General features: G+C 46.4%; 1 protein-coding gene across 5 annotated transcripts in view; it reads right to left on the bottom strand.

Annotated features, from left to right (window-relative positions):
• PRDM2 (PR/SET domain 2) overlaps positions 1-16,189 on the bottom strand; it is a 228,131-nt gene that overhangs the window by 62,124 nt on the left and 149,818 nt on the right. For 4 of the 5 annotated variants that reach the window (XM_038747237.1, XM_038747232.1, XM_038747235.1 and 1 more), the window contains 2 exons: positions 13,905-14,045; positions 1,728-6,198 (listed from right to left, as the gene is read on the bottom strand). In XM_038747237.1, coding sequence (XP_038603165.1) covers positions 1,728-6,198; positions 13,905-14,045 — 4,612 coding nt within the window. The remainder of the gene's footprint in view (positions 1-1,727; positions 6,199-13,904; positions 14,046-16,189) is intronic. The other variant, XM_038747234.1, reaches the window with a different exon arrangement.

The following is a 16,189-nucleotide window of genomic DNA, read 5'->3' as shown; positions in this document are numbered from 1 at the left end:
GATAATTTTGGTATTTGTTAAGTGCTTACTCTGTGCAAGGCACTGTACTAAGCGCTGGAGTGGATACAAGCAAATCAGATTGGAAACAGCCCTGTCCCACACGGGACTCACAGTCTTAAGGCCCATTTCACAGATGAGAGAACTGAGGCACAGGGAAGTTAAGTGACTTGCCCAACATCACACAGTCTTAGTGTGTGGACAAGTGGTGGAGTCAGGATTAGAACCCAGGTCCTGCTGACGACTGGGCCCATGCTCTATCCACTAAGCCATGCAGCTTCTGAACAGAACTGGCACATTCACATCTGAATGTCCTAGGGCAGATAACAATCCCAAGTTAAACACAGAATTTCCAGAATCTGCAAGAGGAGAAAAAAACAAAAACACACTTAACTGACTGAATTCCTAGGACCACACATCAGGTGGTAAACTCTCAATGGTCCATACTTTCAAAACTTTTTTGCTATCTGAAGTCTGGCGATGAAGTAAATGAAGCCACACAAAGGGAAAGCCTGTGTTGCTAGAGACAAGATTCCAAGAACACAGGCTGAGGTATTTACAAAGCTGAATGAATGGTAAAGCATGAGAAATTGCCATAACCAAAGTCCAGCACCTCTCTACTTTGTGGGGGTAAAAAACAAACAACCAAAAAAAAAATACCAGCCCACAGCTGTACCTCAAAATATTTTAAAAACCTTTACTTAGTCACAGCTGATGAATCCAATCAAAGGGATGGAGAGATTGGATTGACTTGCCCAGGGCCACAAAATGGGGACATCAAATCTCAACTATCCAATCTCCCTGTCATGTTTCAAGCTACCAAACCATAGTTCTTCACACCATACTGGCATGATACATGCTACAGACAGATACATAAGGGGAAAATGTGAAGCACTTTAATAGGAAATCACTGAATTTTTCTTTATGTGGACACGCTGAATGCTATGAACAGGGAGAGACCCAGAATACTGAAGATATTTGGCCACTATACTTGATTGTGGTATATATAAATTGATTCCCAAAATGACGTAGCCCACAAAACCAAAGACGACAGAATAATTTAGTTTCTTCTGGGGAAGAAATTAGGCAGCCTAGGAAAATACTGGAAAAATGGTAACAGTTCAATTCAAAAAGTCATCCATTCAACGTATTTAACAATTGATGGTATTTGTTAAGCGCATAGTATGTATCAAGCACTGTTCTAAGTGCTGGGGTAGATACAAGTCAATTAGGTTGGACACAATCCCTGTCCCACATGGGGCTCACGGTCAAGCCCCATTTTACAGATAACAGGCATAGAGAAGTTAAGTGACTTGCCCAAGGTCACAAAGCAGACACGTAGCAGAGCCAGCATTAGAACCCAGGTCCTTCTGACTCCCAGACTTGTGCTCTATCCACTACGAGGCCTCGCTGCTTCTCTTGAAACATCAAAGAAGAAAAAAAAGCACCCGATTCATTTTCACGCATCTACTTAGGGTCCTGACCAGGGACTGATATTTAATACCAATGGTCCATTTTTTCTAGGAATGATGCTACTTGGCAATTCTCGACTGAAAACTGAAATTGGTTCAGGCTTTTCTTTAAACCTCATCCAAAGTGCTGACCCTACTCTTGGGCAGGCTCCGCAACGGTCAACCGCTTTTCAACGCGCGCCGGAGTCAAGCTGTAAACTGCAGGGAAAAGAAAATGACCCGACGATGCCGCTTTCGCGTTAAAAGCGAACGGCTTACCTGAAATCTTTGAGCTCCTGTTTGGCAGCGCTCTCCTCCCTCTTGCTTTCCATCACGTCCGCAGCAGCCGCTAGCTGTAAGCTTCGGGTGATGGGGCCCCCGCTCCTTTCTCTAGTTTTTACCCTGAACCTGTCTAACCTTTTCTTGTTCGCCAGGGCCGATTTACTCTGTAAAACAGCCTTGTTTTTCTGTACCCGGACATGCAGCGTCCGGGGCGCTTTGCTGGCGATCTGGGCCGAATGGCTCTTGGCCACAGCTTTGTGTTTTTTCCCCTCGCTGTGAGTTATTTTGGCCACCCGCAGGGGGCTGGAGTTCCTTAGGGAAGAAGTGGCACTGGGCTTTTTGGACCTTACCGAAGCTACAAATTTGACATTCGGTTTGGCCTTGAAGGCTGCGGAGGGCACCGGGGCTAAGGAAGGCCCCGAGCTCCGGGCCCTGGTCTTGCCCAGGTGCGCCTGTGAGCTCTGCATCTTTATCTCGGCGTCAGCCGTGCGCCGACGCTGGCTGTTTTTCTCGCTGCTGGTGGGGGACGCGTGGCCCCCTTTCTTGGACGAGTGAGAAGAATTCTTTTTTGAGGGAGGAGAGTGAGGTTTTTTGGGACAGCTGTAAGACGCGTGTTTATTCAAGCTGCCGATGTACGTGAACTCTCGATTACAGTAAGGGCAGATATGAGAGGCTGACTCAGAGGCCTTGTTTTTTAAATCCGCCTTCTGCTTCGCAGACTTGTTTTTCTGGAGAATCGCTTTCTGGACAAGCTGATTTTTCTTCTTCAAAGCATTTAGCTTGAGCTTGTTAGAAGACATTTTGCTAATCTCGACGCTAAAATTGAGTCTTTTAGGTTGGCCCATTCGCCTGAAGGCGTTCTTCCCAGCCCCTTCTATGATCATTACCCCGTTTTTAGGCTGCACCGTCTGTTTCAGCGGGACCGGGTTTTTTTTGGGGGTGTACCTCTTCTTATCACTGGCCGAAGCGCACGCCAAGATATGTTTGTGTAACTCGGGCATGTTATCAACCCCCTTTCCACACTTTGTGCAGCGAATGGCAGTGGTAAAGGTCTGTGGGATATTGTGAGTGGTGAAGTTTGTGGCGGTAACTCCGATACCCATGGGGTTTCGATGATGGTACTGAAACGGAGGTGGTTTAAAGCTCGGGTAATGTTGATTGAGGCCCATTCTAACATCTGGATCTTTTGACTTCACTCCAGAAGCCATTATTTTTATGGTGGTATAAAGCTCTTCTGAGGAATCATTTAAGTCTTCCTCTTCCTTGGCTGTCTCTAAAGGATCCTCCGGTAAACTCTGCATGTGCTCTGCATTTGCCTTGCTGGGATCGGTGAAGTTCTGGGGTCGAAGGGTCCCGCTTTCAAACTCGTGGTGGGTGCATTCTTTATCAGGATGGAGATCTCGTTGGTGCTGTTGCAAATTGCACAAAAAAGCAAATTCCTTTTTACAGACTGAGCATACAAAGATATTTCCAACTCCGTGAAGCAAAAATCGATGTTCCGACAAGTCAGTTCTATCCCTAAATAGTTGCACGCAGAATTCACATTTGAAGGGCCATTCTTCAGCATGGATAGATAAATGTTTGGTTAGATCTTTAATAGAAAGAAAGGGGGATTCACAGACATTGCACACAAAATTTTTACTAAAGGTTTCCTGAACGCCCCGCTCGCTTGAAGTCTGTGGGTCTTCCCTTTGTTTTGGCTCCACATCCTCCAACTCCTCCTGTTTGAATGACACGATGGGGAGAGGAGCTTCGAGATTATCGCCAGAGGACACCACAGACGAAACCACTGAGAGAGGGGGTGGAGAAGGAGAGGAGGAGGAAGATGAAGAAGAGAATGAGGAGGACGAGGATGTGGAGGAGGAGGACGAGGAGGAAGAGGAGGAGGAGGAAGAGGAAGAGGAGGAAGAGAGGATAGGCGGCCCAGGTGAAGGAGCAGAGATGAGAGGGTCACTTGAAGGAATGGGAGATGGGGAAGGAGACACCGTGGGAGAGAGGATCGGAAGTGGTGACTGGGCAGTGGTGCGAGAGACTGGCGAGGGGCACAAGGGAGAAGCGCTGGAGGAGGTGGGGGGAAGTGGAATAGTAGGAAGGAGTGGCGGGGGAGGGGTGGCAACCGTTAATACAGGAGGACAAGGCGGTGGTGGGGAGGAAGGGTTGGTTGGGATTAAGAGAGGAGGCAGCTGAGCCAAGGAACCAGATGACGTCTGTGGGAGGGGTGACGGAGAAGTAGCGGGAGGGGACTCGACTGTGGGGGCCGACAAGCTAGACTCCGGGTCCAGGTCAGGCTCTGGCAGTGGAGCTGCGGTTTTACACGGACTAGAGCTCCTGTTCCCATCTGGAGGAGTTTCGGTGGCTAAATCCAGACCGTTATATTCATTCAAGAGGACCTTCTGCAACATGCAGGTTGGGGGTTTCTTTTTCTTGGAACCACTACAGGCAGGCTGCACCACACTATTTTCTTTGCATTCCTTGACATCAGCATCACCTCCAGCTTTTTTATGCACACTCAGATCTAACACGGACTCCCAAGGGACCAGAGTCTTGCCGGCAGCCTCGGACTTCTGTTTCACCCCACTGGATAAATCCAATGGCTGCTGGTTGCACACATTGCTAAAAGGGGGTACGGCTGTCCAGTCCTTGGGTTGTTTATATTCCTCAAAGCAAGAAGGGCTCACGGTTTCTTTTTCATCTCGCCCAGATAAACTCCAGGCAGGGGAGCTGCTGTGACTTTCTAATTTAGGGATTTTGGAACCCAGAACGACATCGTTCCACACGGGTTTCGCATCCCCTTGTTTCCCCAAGTCTCGCAGGGCTGGACTGTGCTGGGGTGAACTGGGTGGAGAGCTGGTTCTTCGCTTAAACCGACTCGATGGCACAGGCAAAACTGAAGTGGGGGAAGGAGAGGCCACAGTAGCCGGACTGAGTTTAGGGACCTCGGGCGAAGTTATTACTGAGGTTAGTTTATTACTGTCTTGGGTCTGCAGAAGCTGCTTGAGCTTCGATGACAAATACACAGCTTTCTCTTTCTGAAAAGGTACGATCTCGGCTGTTGACACGCTGAGAGGCAGAGTTATGGAGCACGATGGCGTCACGGGCTGGGGATCCACCTCAGTCTTGATTTTGGGTAACAGGGGAGGACTGGTGGTTCTCCGTTTCTTGGACTCGTTTGCAGCACCGGAAGACTCCGTAGGAGGGTCGTCGGCCACTGGGCCTTGCGGGGTCTTTAAGTTTGAAGTAATTTCCACTGTCACCGGAGCCAGCAGACAATTTAGACCGTACAAGTCGGCAGGATGGGATTCCATTTCAATCACATCGCAGTTACTGGTGCTGCTGTTGGACTGGATCTTGCCATCGATATAGAAATTTAAGTTTTCCGAAATATTGCTCGAAATATCCATTATGTACACATCATCCACTTCTCCTTCCTCTTCTAGTTCTGTGCTTGCTACGTATACATTTTGTGTTGGTTGGACCTGCTCTACCGGGGGCTGGGGTTCTTCAAGTAAATTTCCTTTTCTCCGCACGCCTTTGGGAATCAGATGGCGCTCATGAACCCTACGCTGATGTCTCCGCATATTAGTGTGAGTTCCAAATACCTTTTTACAATATTTGCACGGATGCAGCTCTTTTGGCTCCCTGTTCTCTTCGGCAACAGCAGGGCCTGGGGTTTCTCGGGCAACTTTTTCGGGATCTAAGGCCGCGTAGTCATGTAAAATAGTGGAAGCATTCACCCCGACTTTAAGATTCACATCATCTGCACGTATCTGACCATCGGCCAGGGCTCCAGGCCGCTGTAGTGTTAAAACAGATTTTCGTTTTGGCCCTGCCTCGTGACGGCGCTCATGCCTCCGCCGGTTAATCTGTGTACCAAAGGCTTTGCCGCAGTATCTGCATTTGAAAGCGTGATTGACGGTAGATACGTGGATATGCATGTGACGTTCCAGTCCCTGCTTTGTTGTGAACTTCCGCTCACAATGTTGACAAGGAAACATGAATGTTTCAAAGGCATCCCCATTGGATTCTCCTTTTGTTTTAGGAATCTGAACTGCAGACATTTTCTGAGAGGAATCTTCTGGATTTCCTTCAGACGTGTTTTTTGGTTCTGAAATTTCCTGCTTTTCTTCACTCTCCAATCCTGGCTCTCTTCCAGAACTTTCTTTTGGCATATTAGCATCTTCCTCCCCTTCCTCCTCCTCCTCCTCTTCCTCATCTTCCTCCTCCTCCTCTTCTTCTTCCACTTCCTCCTCCTCCTCCCCTTCCTCCTCCTCATCTTCTTCGTCCAAATCATCGGACCTACAGATTACTACTTCTAGTTTCTCTTCAGGCATTTTTGGTGGCTCACAGACAGGATGCGAGATCACCAGTTTTGGAAGTGCGCCATGATCTACCATTTCTTGAATCATTGCAGTCTGTTCCAGTGACAGCACTGCAGAGGCTGAAGGCTTCTCCTCTTCCTCTTTAGGACCTAAGAAAGAAGAAACAAAAGTGGGCATGGAAAATATACTAAACCCAAATCAATCACTGAGCATCAATGCCATTTCTTTTCCTACTTTTATACCTACAAGTGATGATGATTAGAATTCCGTTCCTTTCCAGTATCTTAGTCCTTCAGCCACATCTGCCTTTTGGTAGGCAAGGTAATAAAACTGGATCCAAATCCACTTGAGTGGCATATCAGTCACACTGTATAGTACCATTTTTGGTTCTCGAAGAAAATCTTACACCGGCCCCGAATCCAAAACCATTCCTTTGGGAAGTAGATCTGCATCTGAAGAATTCAACTGCACCCAGATCTATTTACCATTCATTCAAGTAATATAACTGACCCAGGTACCCTTGTACTTCAAACATCCAGATCCTTTTCCACATAAAAATTCCATTTGCATCCTAATCTATGGCACGAATGCACTCAAGTCTTCAGCTGTTACATATTTAATCATTTTTGGGTTGTATGCAGACAAAGATGAATGGACCTTTTAGAATTGTCAAAACCTACAGATCCAGGTATCTTTACCATGTCTTTCCTGAATACAAAATTTACTACTTGAACTTGGTACATTGGGTAATAAATGGTTACTGACCTTACGTAAAGGCGTTTAAGAATCATTAGAAAGGACTATCATTAGAGATCACTACCGTTAGAGATAAAGAAAACAGAGAGCTGAATTCTTTTTCATAATTCCCCAAAGGAGACTGTAAGTCAAGACAAGAGAATGCATAAAAATCACTTTAATGACTATAATTTACCAGTAAATATATCCCTCTTAACCCCTCAACAATTTCAGGTTTTCATTATTTTAATTCCTTAGCAGTTCTCCTGGACTGAAAGCAATTCTTAAGGCTACAAACATTATTTTAAATCCAGCTTTTTATGCGCCCGAAGAGGAATTCTCGAACAGATTAGGTTTTAAAGACCTCAGGGGCCAGAACCATGTCTCCTTTAAATTCTATAAGGCCTCACTCCATACTCCTCAGTACAATAGCACAAACCCAGTAAAGTGGTCAGTGAATATTATATGATTCAACAGTAAAGTTTGGCATTTTTAATTATAAAAGTTGAAAGATGCATTCAAAATGTTAGTAAATCCACTGGGAAATTTAGTAAATTAGCTAGGTTTGGCCAAGGAACTCTGGCATTCATTCAGTCATTCAACTGTATTTACTGAGCGCTTACTGTGTGCATAGCACTGTACTAAGCACTTGGAAAGTACAATACAACAATAAAAAGAGATGATTCCTGTCCACAATGGGCTCAAAGTCTGGGGCTGGGGTGATTGGCTGCGTCGTTCCCAGGCCCAAGCTGCTAGCTGCCCAACAGCCGGATCAGACCCTCAAGCCAGGGACAGCGGGTGGAAGAGGAGATTTAACAACCAATACCTTGTCCAAAATGAGAATGCTACCCATCCTCCATTCTATGTCATGTCCCTGGCTCCTCTTTAATAATAATAATGATGGCATTTGTTAAGCTTTACTATGTGCAAAGCACTGTTCTAAGCGCCGGGGGGAATACAAGGTGATCAGGTTGTCCCACATGGGGCTCACAGTCATCATCCCCATTTTACAGATGAGGTAACTGAGGCCCAGAGAAGTGAAGTGACTTGCCCAAAGTCACACAGCTGACAATTGGCGGAGCCGGGATTTGAACCCATGACCTCTGACTCCAAAGCCCGTGCTCTTTCCACTGAGCCACGCTGCAGGCCAGAGTAACAAAAGTGGTCATGGAAAATATACTAAACCCAAATCATTCACTGAGCATCGATGCCATTTCTTTTCCTATTTTTGTACCTACAAGTGATGATGATTAGATTGCCATTCCTTTCCAGTATCTTAGTCCTTCAGCCTTTTGGTAAGCAAGGTAATAAAACTGGATCCTCTTTCCTTAAGTCTCATGGTCTCTCAACTTTCACTGGTGTTCTTTGCATCCCTCTCCTCCTTTTCCAAGAGCTATGTTTCGGGGGACACATTAGGGCCAGTGGTAAAGGACTGAGGGCAACAGCTGGGGATAGTTCACTTATTCAATCATTCATTCGATGGTATTTATTTGGTTCTTACTGTGTGCAGAGCATTGTACTAAGCACCTGGAATACAAAAAAAAAAACAGACATACTCCCTGCCTACAATGAGCTTACAGTCAAGAGGGGGACACAGACATTAATATACATAAATTACAGATATGTACATAAGTGCTGTGGGGCTGGAAGGGGGGATGAACAAAGGGAGCAAATCAGGGGGACACAGAAAGGAATGGGAGAAGAAGAAAGGGGGGTTTATTTGGGGATGGGCTCCTGGAGGAGATGTACCTTCAATAAGGCTTTGAAGGGGGAGAGTAATTGTCTGCCATATTTGAGGAGGGAAGGCATTCCAGGTCAGAGGCAGGACATGGGTGAGGGGTTGGCGGTGACATCGAGGTACAGTGAAGAGGTTAGCATTAGAGGAGTGAAATATGAAGGCTTGGGTGTAGTAGGGGTAACAAGGCAAGGTAGGAGAGGACAAGATGACTGAATGCTTCAACGCCAATGGTGAGGAGTTTTTGATGAGGAGTTAGTGGGCAACCACTGGAGTTTCTTGAGGAGTGGGGAAAACATGTCCTGATGATCTGAGCAGCAGACTGACATAACGACTCGAGTGGGGAAGAGATAAGAGGCTGGGAGGTCAGCAAGGAGGCTGATAAAGTAATCAAGGCTGGATAGGATAAGTGAATGTATTAAAATGGTAGCAGTTTGGATGTATATGAAAGGGAGGATTTTAGTGATGTTGTGAAGGTGGAAAAATAGGATTTAGTGATGGATTGATTGTGTGGGTTGAATGACAGAGAGGAGTCAAGGATATGCCAAGGTTGCGGGCTTGTGAGGCAGGAAGGACGGTGGTGCTGTCTATAGTGATGGGAAAATCAAGGGGAGGACACGGTTTGGGTGGAAAGATAAGGAGCTCAGTTTTGGACATGTTAAGCCTGAGGTGATATGTGGACATTCAATTAGAGGTGCTTTGAAGGCAGGAGGAGATGCGAGACTGCAGAGGGGGAGAGAGAACAGGGTTGTAGATGTAGCTTTGGGTATCAGGTTCAGGTCATGACCACTTCATTTAGTCATTCAATTGTATTTATTGAGCGCTTACTGTGTGAAAAGCACTGTACTAAGTGCTTGGGAAGTACAAGTCGGCAACATACAGAGACGGTCCCTACCCAACAACGGGCTCACAGTCTAGAAGGGGGAGACAGACGACAAAACAAAACATGTGGACAGGTGTCAAGTCGTCAGAACAAATAGAAATAAAACTATATGCACATCATGAACAAAGTAAATAGAATAGTAAATATGTACAAGTAAAATAGAGTAATAAATCTGTAAAAACATATATACAGGTGCTGTGGGGAGGGGAAGGAGGTAGGATGGGGGGATGAGGAGCAGAAGAGGAAAAAGGGGGCTCAGTCTGGGAAGGCCTTCTGGAGGAGGTGAGCTCTCAATAAGGCTTTGAAGGGAGGAAGAGAGCTAGCTTGGCGGATGTGTGGAGGGAGGGCATTCCAGGCCAGGGGGAGGACACGGGCTGGGGGTCGACGGCGGGACAGGTGAGAACGAGGAACAGTGAGGAGGTTAGTGGCAGAGGAGCAGAGAGTGCGGGCTGGGCTGTAGAAGGAGAGAAGGGAGGTGAGGTAGGACGGGGGAAGGTGATTGAGAGCCTTGAAGCCGAGAGCGAGGAGTTTTTGCTTGATGCATAGGTTGACTGGCAGCTACTGGAGATTTTTAAGGAGGTGAGTAACATTCCCAGAGCGTTTCTGTACAAAGATGATCGGGGCAGCAGCGTGAAGTATAGACTGAAGTAGGGAAAGACAGGAGGATGGGAGATCAGAGAGGAGGCTGATGCAGTAATCCAGTCGAGATAGGATGAGAAACTGAACCAGCAAGGTAGCGGTTTGGATGGAAAGGAAAGGGCGGATCTTGATGATGTTGCGGAGGTGAGACCAGCAGGTTTTGCTCACGGATTGGATGTGCAGGGTGAACAAGAGAACGGAGTCGAGGATGACACTAAGGTTGCGGGCTTGTGAGATGGGAAGGACGGTAGTGCCGACTACAGTGACAGGAAAGTCAGGGAGAGGGCAGGGTTTGGGAGAGAAGATAAGGAGTTCAGTCTTGGACATACTGAGTTTTAGATGGCGGGCAGACATCCAGATGGAGATGTCCTGAAGGCAGGAGGAGATATGAGCCTGAAGGGAGGGAGAGAGAGCAGGGGCAGAGATGTAGATTTGGGTGTCATCAGCGTAGAGATGATAGTTGAAGCCGTGGGAGCGAATGAGTTCACCAAGGGAGTGAGTGCAGACAGAGAACAGAAGGGGACCAAGAACTGAACCTTGAGGAACCCCTACAGTAAGGTGATCAGAGGGGGAGAAGGAGCCCACAAAGGAGACTGAGAATGAATGGCCGGAGAGAAAAGAGGAGAACCAAGAGAGAACGGAGTCTGTGAAGTCAAGGTTGGATAGCGTGTTGAGGAGAAGGGGGTGGTCCACAGTGTTGGAGGCAGCTGAGAGGTCGAGGAGGATTAGGATAGAGTAGGAGCCGTTGGATTTGGCAAGAAGGAGGTCATTGGTGACCTTTGAGAGGGCAGTTTCGGTGCAGTGTAGGGGAAGGAAGCCAGATTGGAGGGGGTCAAGGAGAGAGCTGGCGCTGAATTTGAGACAGCGGGTGTAGATGACTCATTCAAGGAGTTTGGAAAGGAATGGTAGGAGGGTGTGGCTCATGGGAAGTTGCATAAAGCTAACTGAAAAGAGGTGGGGGCAAACTCCTCTGGTATAACCAGTTTATAAATGTCTGCTAGCAAGGGTGCTGTCTTTCAGAACAAGCACTCTTGCTCCTGTGGCAAGTTTTGTATACCCCACAGATTTTCCCACAATAGAAAACTGGTAGCCCAATGAACAAAGACCAAGTCTGCTATTTCTGAGGCAAAACTTTCTGCAAACACCCAGTAGAAAACTGCTTTCCCCACCGCAAAAAATGAAATAAAACTAACCTCACATCTAAACCTCAGAATGCCTTTTTCGCCTCAGAGTTTTAACCTTTTCACATGTAGAATAAAAAAAGGAAGAGTCAGCTCTGCCACGATGCAGGGGTTGAGAGCCCGACAGACTTAGCAGTTGCACAAGTTGTAGGTCTTATGCCACGTCCAAAACTCCTTGTGTGCAGGGTCAAGTCTACCAACCCTGTTGTACTGTACTCTCCCAAGTGTGCTTAATACAGTGCTCGCTATGCAGTAAGAGCTCAATAAATTTCTTTTACTGTTGTGCCTTTCAGCACAACAAAAACATCCCTTTATTCTTCAGGCTTGTTCAAACTAAAACACATAATGAAAACTCATGTTTTAGCAGAACAGATTATTTCTTTCCATGAGTTCCAAGGGCTTTTTCAACCAAAAAAAAAAAAATAAATACATTTCATTCAGGGCCATATAGATTTATGTTCTCCAGCCATAAAGTTACCCAGAACTGTCCACTGCTTCGACTCCTAAGGCACCCACTACAGCACGCCTTCCCTCCTGACATGGCTTCTTTTGTTCTTATCTCCAGAAAGAAGGCAATGCTTACAATTTGTTGTACAAATGTACAACAGGTACAAAAATGTCACAAACAAAAAATTTGGCAGGAGGATTTGATCATTACATAGAAGAATACAGAACATCCAGTGTAGGGCTAGCTGTGCTTTAGCTATAATCAATTTTGACCCGTTGTCCTGCAAAAAGTTCAGTGAACATTAATCTCATTTTTTTGTGGAAGGGGGCTGACATCCCACCAGAGAACAAGGGTAGAGTGTGGTCTCCTAGAAAGAGTTCAGGTCAGGGTGTCAGAGGACCTGGGTTCTAATCTCCGCTCCGCTACTTGCCTTGTGTGTCATCTGTAAAATGGTCAAGGTAAGTCTGGGCCTTAGACTGTAAGCCCCATGTTGGGTAGGACTGTGATCTGATTATCCTGCATCTACCCCAGCACTTAGTTCAGTGTTTGGCACCTAGTAAGCACTTAAATACCCCATCCATTTTTTTAAATTATTGTTTTACTTGCACATTGGGTAAAAACTCTGACAGTTCAGTGGACTGATTCCTCTCCTCTATACTGAAAGGTTTCATGGCAAAGTTATGAATTTTAATACGTACTTTTCTTCAAGCCCCTCTGGTAAGAGAGCTTGTCTCTTGGGATATTTTTTTCAGTGCTATACAATTTATAACTTTATAACTTCCCTCAACAATATTAATGAAAAAAATAATAGTAATAACAATAATAATAATGGCATTTGTTAAGCGCTTACTAAGTGCCAAGCACTGTTCTAACCACTGGGGTAGATACAAGGTAATCAGGATGTCCCACGTGTGGATCACAGTCTTAATCCCCATTTTGCAGATGAGGGAACTGAGGCACAGAAAAGTTACGTGACTTGTCCAAAGTCACACAGCTGACAAGCGTCAGAGCCAAAATTAGAACCCACAACCTCTGACTCCCAAGCCTGTGCTCTTTCCACTAAGCCACGCTGCTTCTATATGCCATTAAATGAAATGGCATTCAGAGTCCACATTATATTACTTTTCCAAAGGAACCAATCCCTAATGATCCTAAAAGAAAATAAAAATCTCTATTTGGTAAGTTCATGTGGCTCAGTGCAAACTCTAGTATTTTAAAGAAATTCTCTTTAGGATTTCCCACTTAAATTTATATTACATTTACATCTGTAGAGTAAAAGACTTGGGGTTGAGGAAAGAATGTATGGAATATATATAAGCCTAATCACCCAACTATTTGGGCCTTTGTCTATGCAGTGTCAGCAATTAGATGAGAAATAGGAAATCAAGAAAAACAAAACAAAACAAAAAACCCAAGTGCACAATGACTGGGATTCTACCTTGCAACTACTGAATATATGCCCCACTGCAGAATCTAACAGTAAGGGCTTTTAAGACCCATTAGTTTTAACTTACATCACTAGCTTCTGGTTTGTAGGTTGGGTGACTAGGGAGGGAGGATTGAGGGGAAGGAGGAAATGCAGGAGCCATGGATAAATGGGAAAACACTTTTAAAAGCACTGATGAGGAAGGGGCAATACAAGGGAATAGCTCACCAGGGAGGATCAACATATCCATTTTATTTCCAATAAAGCAAAATTCATCTTTCCTAATGTAGCTATATTATTCATCTAAAATAGTGAAGCTCACTGCGGTTCAGGAACCAATCCCCAATTTAGACCACTGTTCCTATGAGAAAAATCAGTTCTGACACATTTTGAATTAGAGACACAATGTTTATGAAGCAACTATGTCATAAGTCCAAGGACTATCCGTACTCATAAAATACAGACTTGCCCTGGATGGAGATGAAAAATTCGGGCCACTTATATTTTCTGGAGGGTGGAGGGGAAGGTTTTGGTTCACATTGCTAATGTCAAGGTTCTGAATCACAGTGAATCAGGTTTTAAAGAGGCTTCATGGTCATCATATTAGGGATGTTCAATAACATTTTATCAAATGTTAGTCTAGTTTTGACAAGGAAAATTGCTGATTCACCTGGCATCTCTTCTTCAGTTCATTAATCTGGACACAGTTAAAAAAAAATCACATTCGATACCTCTTTTAAAAGGAAAGATACTACACCTACTTTTAGAAAGTTACTAATTAGAGCTGCCTAGGTCTGAACAAACATACCCAGCTCTGTAAGTTTGACATAAACTTTACCATCTTCAGAATCCCTCATATCCACAGAAGTTGTTTCAGGTTCGTTCTTCTTCATCCTTGTGCCTCCAGCTTTCTTTCCCTTGTTTCTGCTCTCTTGGGACTTTTTCTTCCCTAAAAAAAAAAAAAAAGAAATCCCCTTTCAGTCACTTCTCTTTTGCATTGGAGGGGATAAGGGAAAACAAAGGATGGAAGTGAGAGACAGCATTATCAATTCCACCTTGAGGAACTGCACCATTCTGTAATGTCATGTCTCTATATGTTGCCAACTTGTACTTCCCAAACACTTAGTACAGTGCTCTGCACACAGTAAGTGCTCAATAAATACGACTGAATGAATGAATGAATTATTAGGATTTCCTAAGAATGTCAGAAACATGATTATTCAAAATGGCAGGACATAAGTAGCTAGAGAGCACATTTCAAATACCATGTAAGGGAATGGGAAAAGGTAACTTCTCTACCCCTTAGAAAGGGGTGCTCAACAAGGCCCTTGCAACAAAGTCACAGGCAATTATCTGAGAAGACTGTCAGTCAATTTTATTTTTTTGCACATAGTAAGCACTTAAATACCATTATTATTATTATTATTTGAGCACTTACTGTGCACAGGGCATTGTACTAAGCACTTGGGAGAGTATAATGTAACAATACAACAGACATACCCCATGCTCACAACAAGCTTAAAGTCTAGAGGGGAAAAGTCTTAACTGGCTATGATTTTAAGGCCAGAGCCCTTCAATACAACAGATTACAGTGCTCTAATCTGACCCCACTTTGATTCCATTTCCTTTGATCTTTCACTTGATCCCTCACCTGTTCCTCTGGCCTGAAACTTGTGTCCCCCAGCCCAATGGCAGCACCTAGCTCTGGCATACGGGGAAATGCAGAGATGGGGATTTCCCTCTTCCGAGGGATAATATCTCCATCCCAGCCCGCACCTTCCGCTACTCTGCTGCCACTAACCTCCTCACTGGGCCTCGTTCTCGCCTGTCCCACCATCGACACAGACGCCCGGGACTCCGTTTCCGAGAAGCCCGCCCGCCCGCCATCACACCGCGCGGCCTTGCTGTTCCCGGAAGGATCCTCTCCTCAGAGCGTGCCGCCATAGACGCCCGGGACTCCATTACCGAGAGGCCCGCCCGCCATCAAACCGCGTGGCCCCCGCTGCTCCTGGAAGGATCCTCTCCTCAGAGCGCCAGAGAGGCCTGCCATAGACGCGCAGGACATACCGCGTGGCCCCCACTGTTCCCGGAAGGATCCTCTCCTCAGAGCGCCGCCATAGACGCCTGGGACTCCGTTCCCGATTGGCCCGCCCGCCATCACACCGCGCGGCCTTGCTGCTCCCGGATGGATCCTCTCCTCAGAGCTCACCGCCATAGACGCCCGGGACTCCGTTCCCGAGAGGCCCGCCCGCCTGCCATCACACCGCGCGGCCTTGCTGCTCCAGGAAGGATCCTCTCCTCAGAGCGTGCTGCCATAGATGTCCGGGACTCCGTTCCCGAGAGGCCCGCCCGCCCGCCATCACACCGCGTGGCCCCCGCTGCTCCTGGAAGGCTCCTCTCCTCAGAGCGCCAGAGAGGCCCGCCCGCCTGCCACCACACCGCGTGGCCCCCGCTGCTCCCGGAAGGCTCCTCTCCTCCAAGCGCCGCCATAGACGCCCCCTGCTTCCACCCACCCCCACTTAAGCGACCTTCCTTATAGTGCCCCCGCCACCCCCACCCCGGGAAAAAGACCCTTGTTATCACCAAGTTACATTAACGACAACCTCATTTGCACCTACTCAGCCCTCCTGTCCCGCCATCGACCCCCGGCCCATGTCCTCCCCCGGGCCTGGAATGCCCTCCCTCTGCCCATCCGCCAAGCTAGCTCTCTTCCTCCCTTCAAGGCCCTACTGAGAGCTCATCTCCTCCAGGTGGCCTTCCCAGACTGAGCCCCTTCCTTCCTCTCCCCCTCGTCCCCCACTCCATCCCCCCCATCTTACCTCCTTCCCTTCCCCACAGCACCTGTATATATGTTTGTACATATTTATTATTCTATTTATTTATTTATTTTACTTGTACCTATCTATTCTATTTATGTTATTTTGTTAGTATGTTTGGTTTTGTTCTCTGTCTCCCCCTTCTAGACTGTGAGCCCACTGTTGGATAGGGACTGTCTCTATATGTTGCCAGCTTGTACTTCCCAAGTGCTTAGTACAGTGCTCTGCACACAGTAAGCGCTCAATAAATACGATTGATTGATTGACTGATTGATTG

Source organism: Tachyglossus aculeatus, chromosome 5, assembly GCF_015852505.1.
Source record: "Tachyglossus aculeatus isolate mTacAcu1 chromosome 5, mTacAcu1.pri, whole genome shotgun sequence".
Taxonomy (NCBI): Eukaryota; Metazoa; Chordata; class Mammalia; order Monotremata; family Tachyglossidae; genus Tachyglossus; species Tachyglossus aculeatus.
Note: the sequence above shows the minus strand (reverse complement) of the source record. Positions and strands in the feature narration are given on the sequence as shown.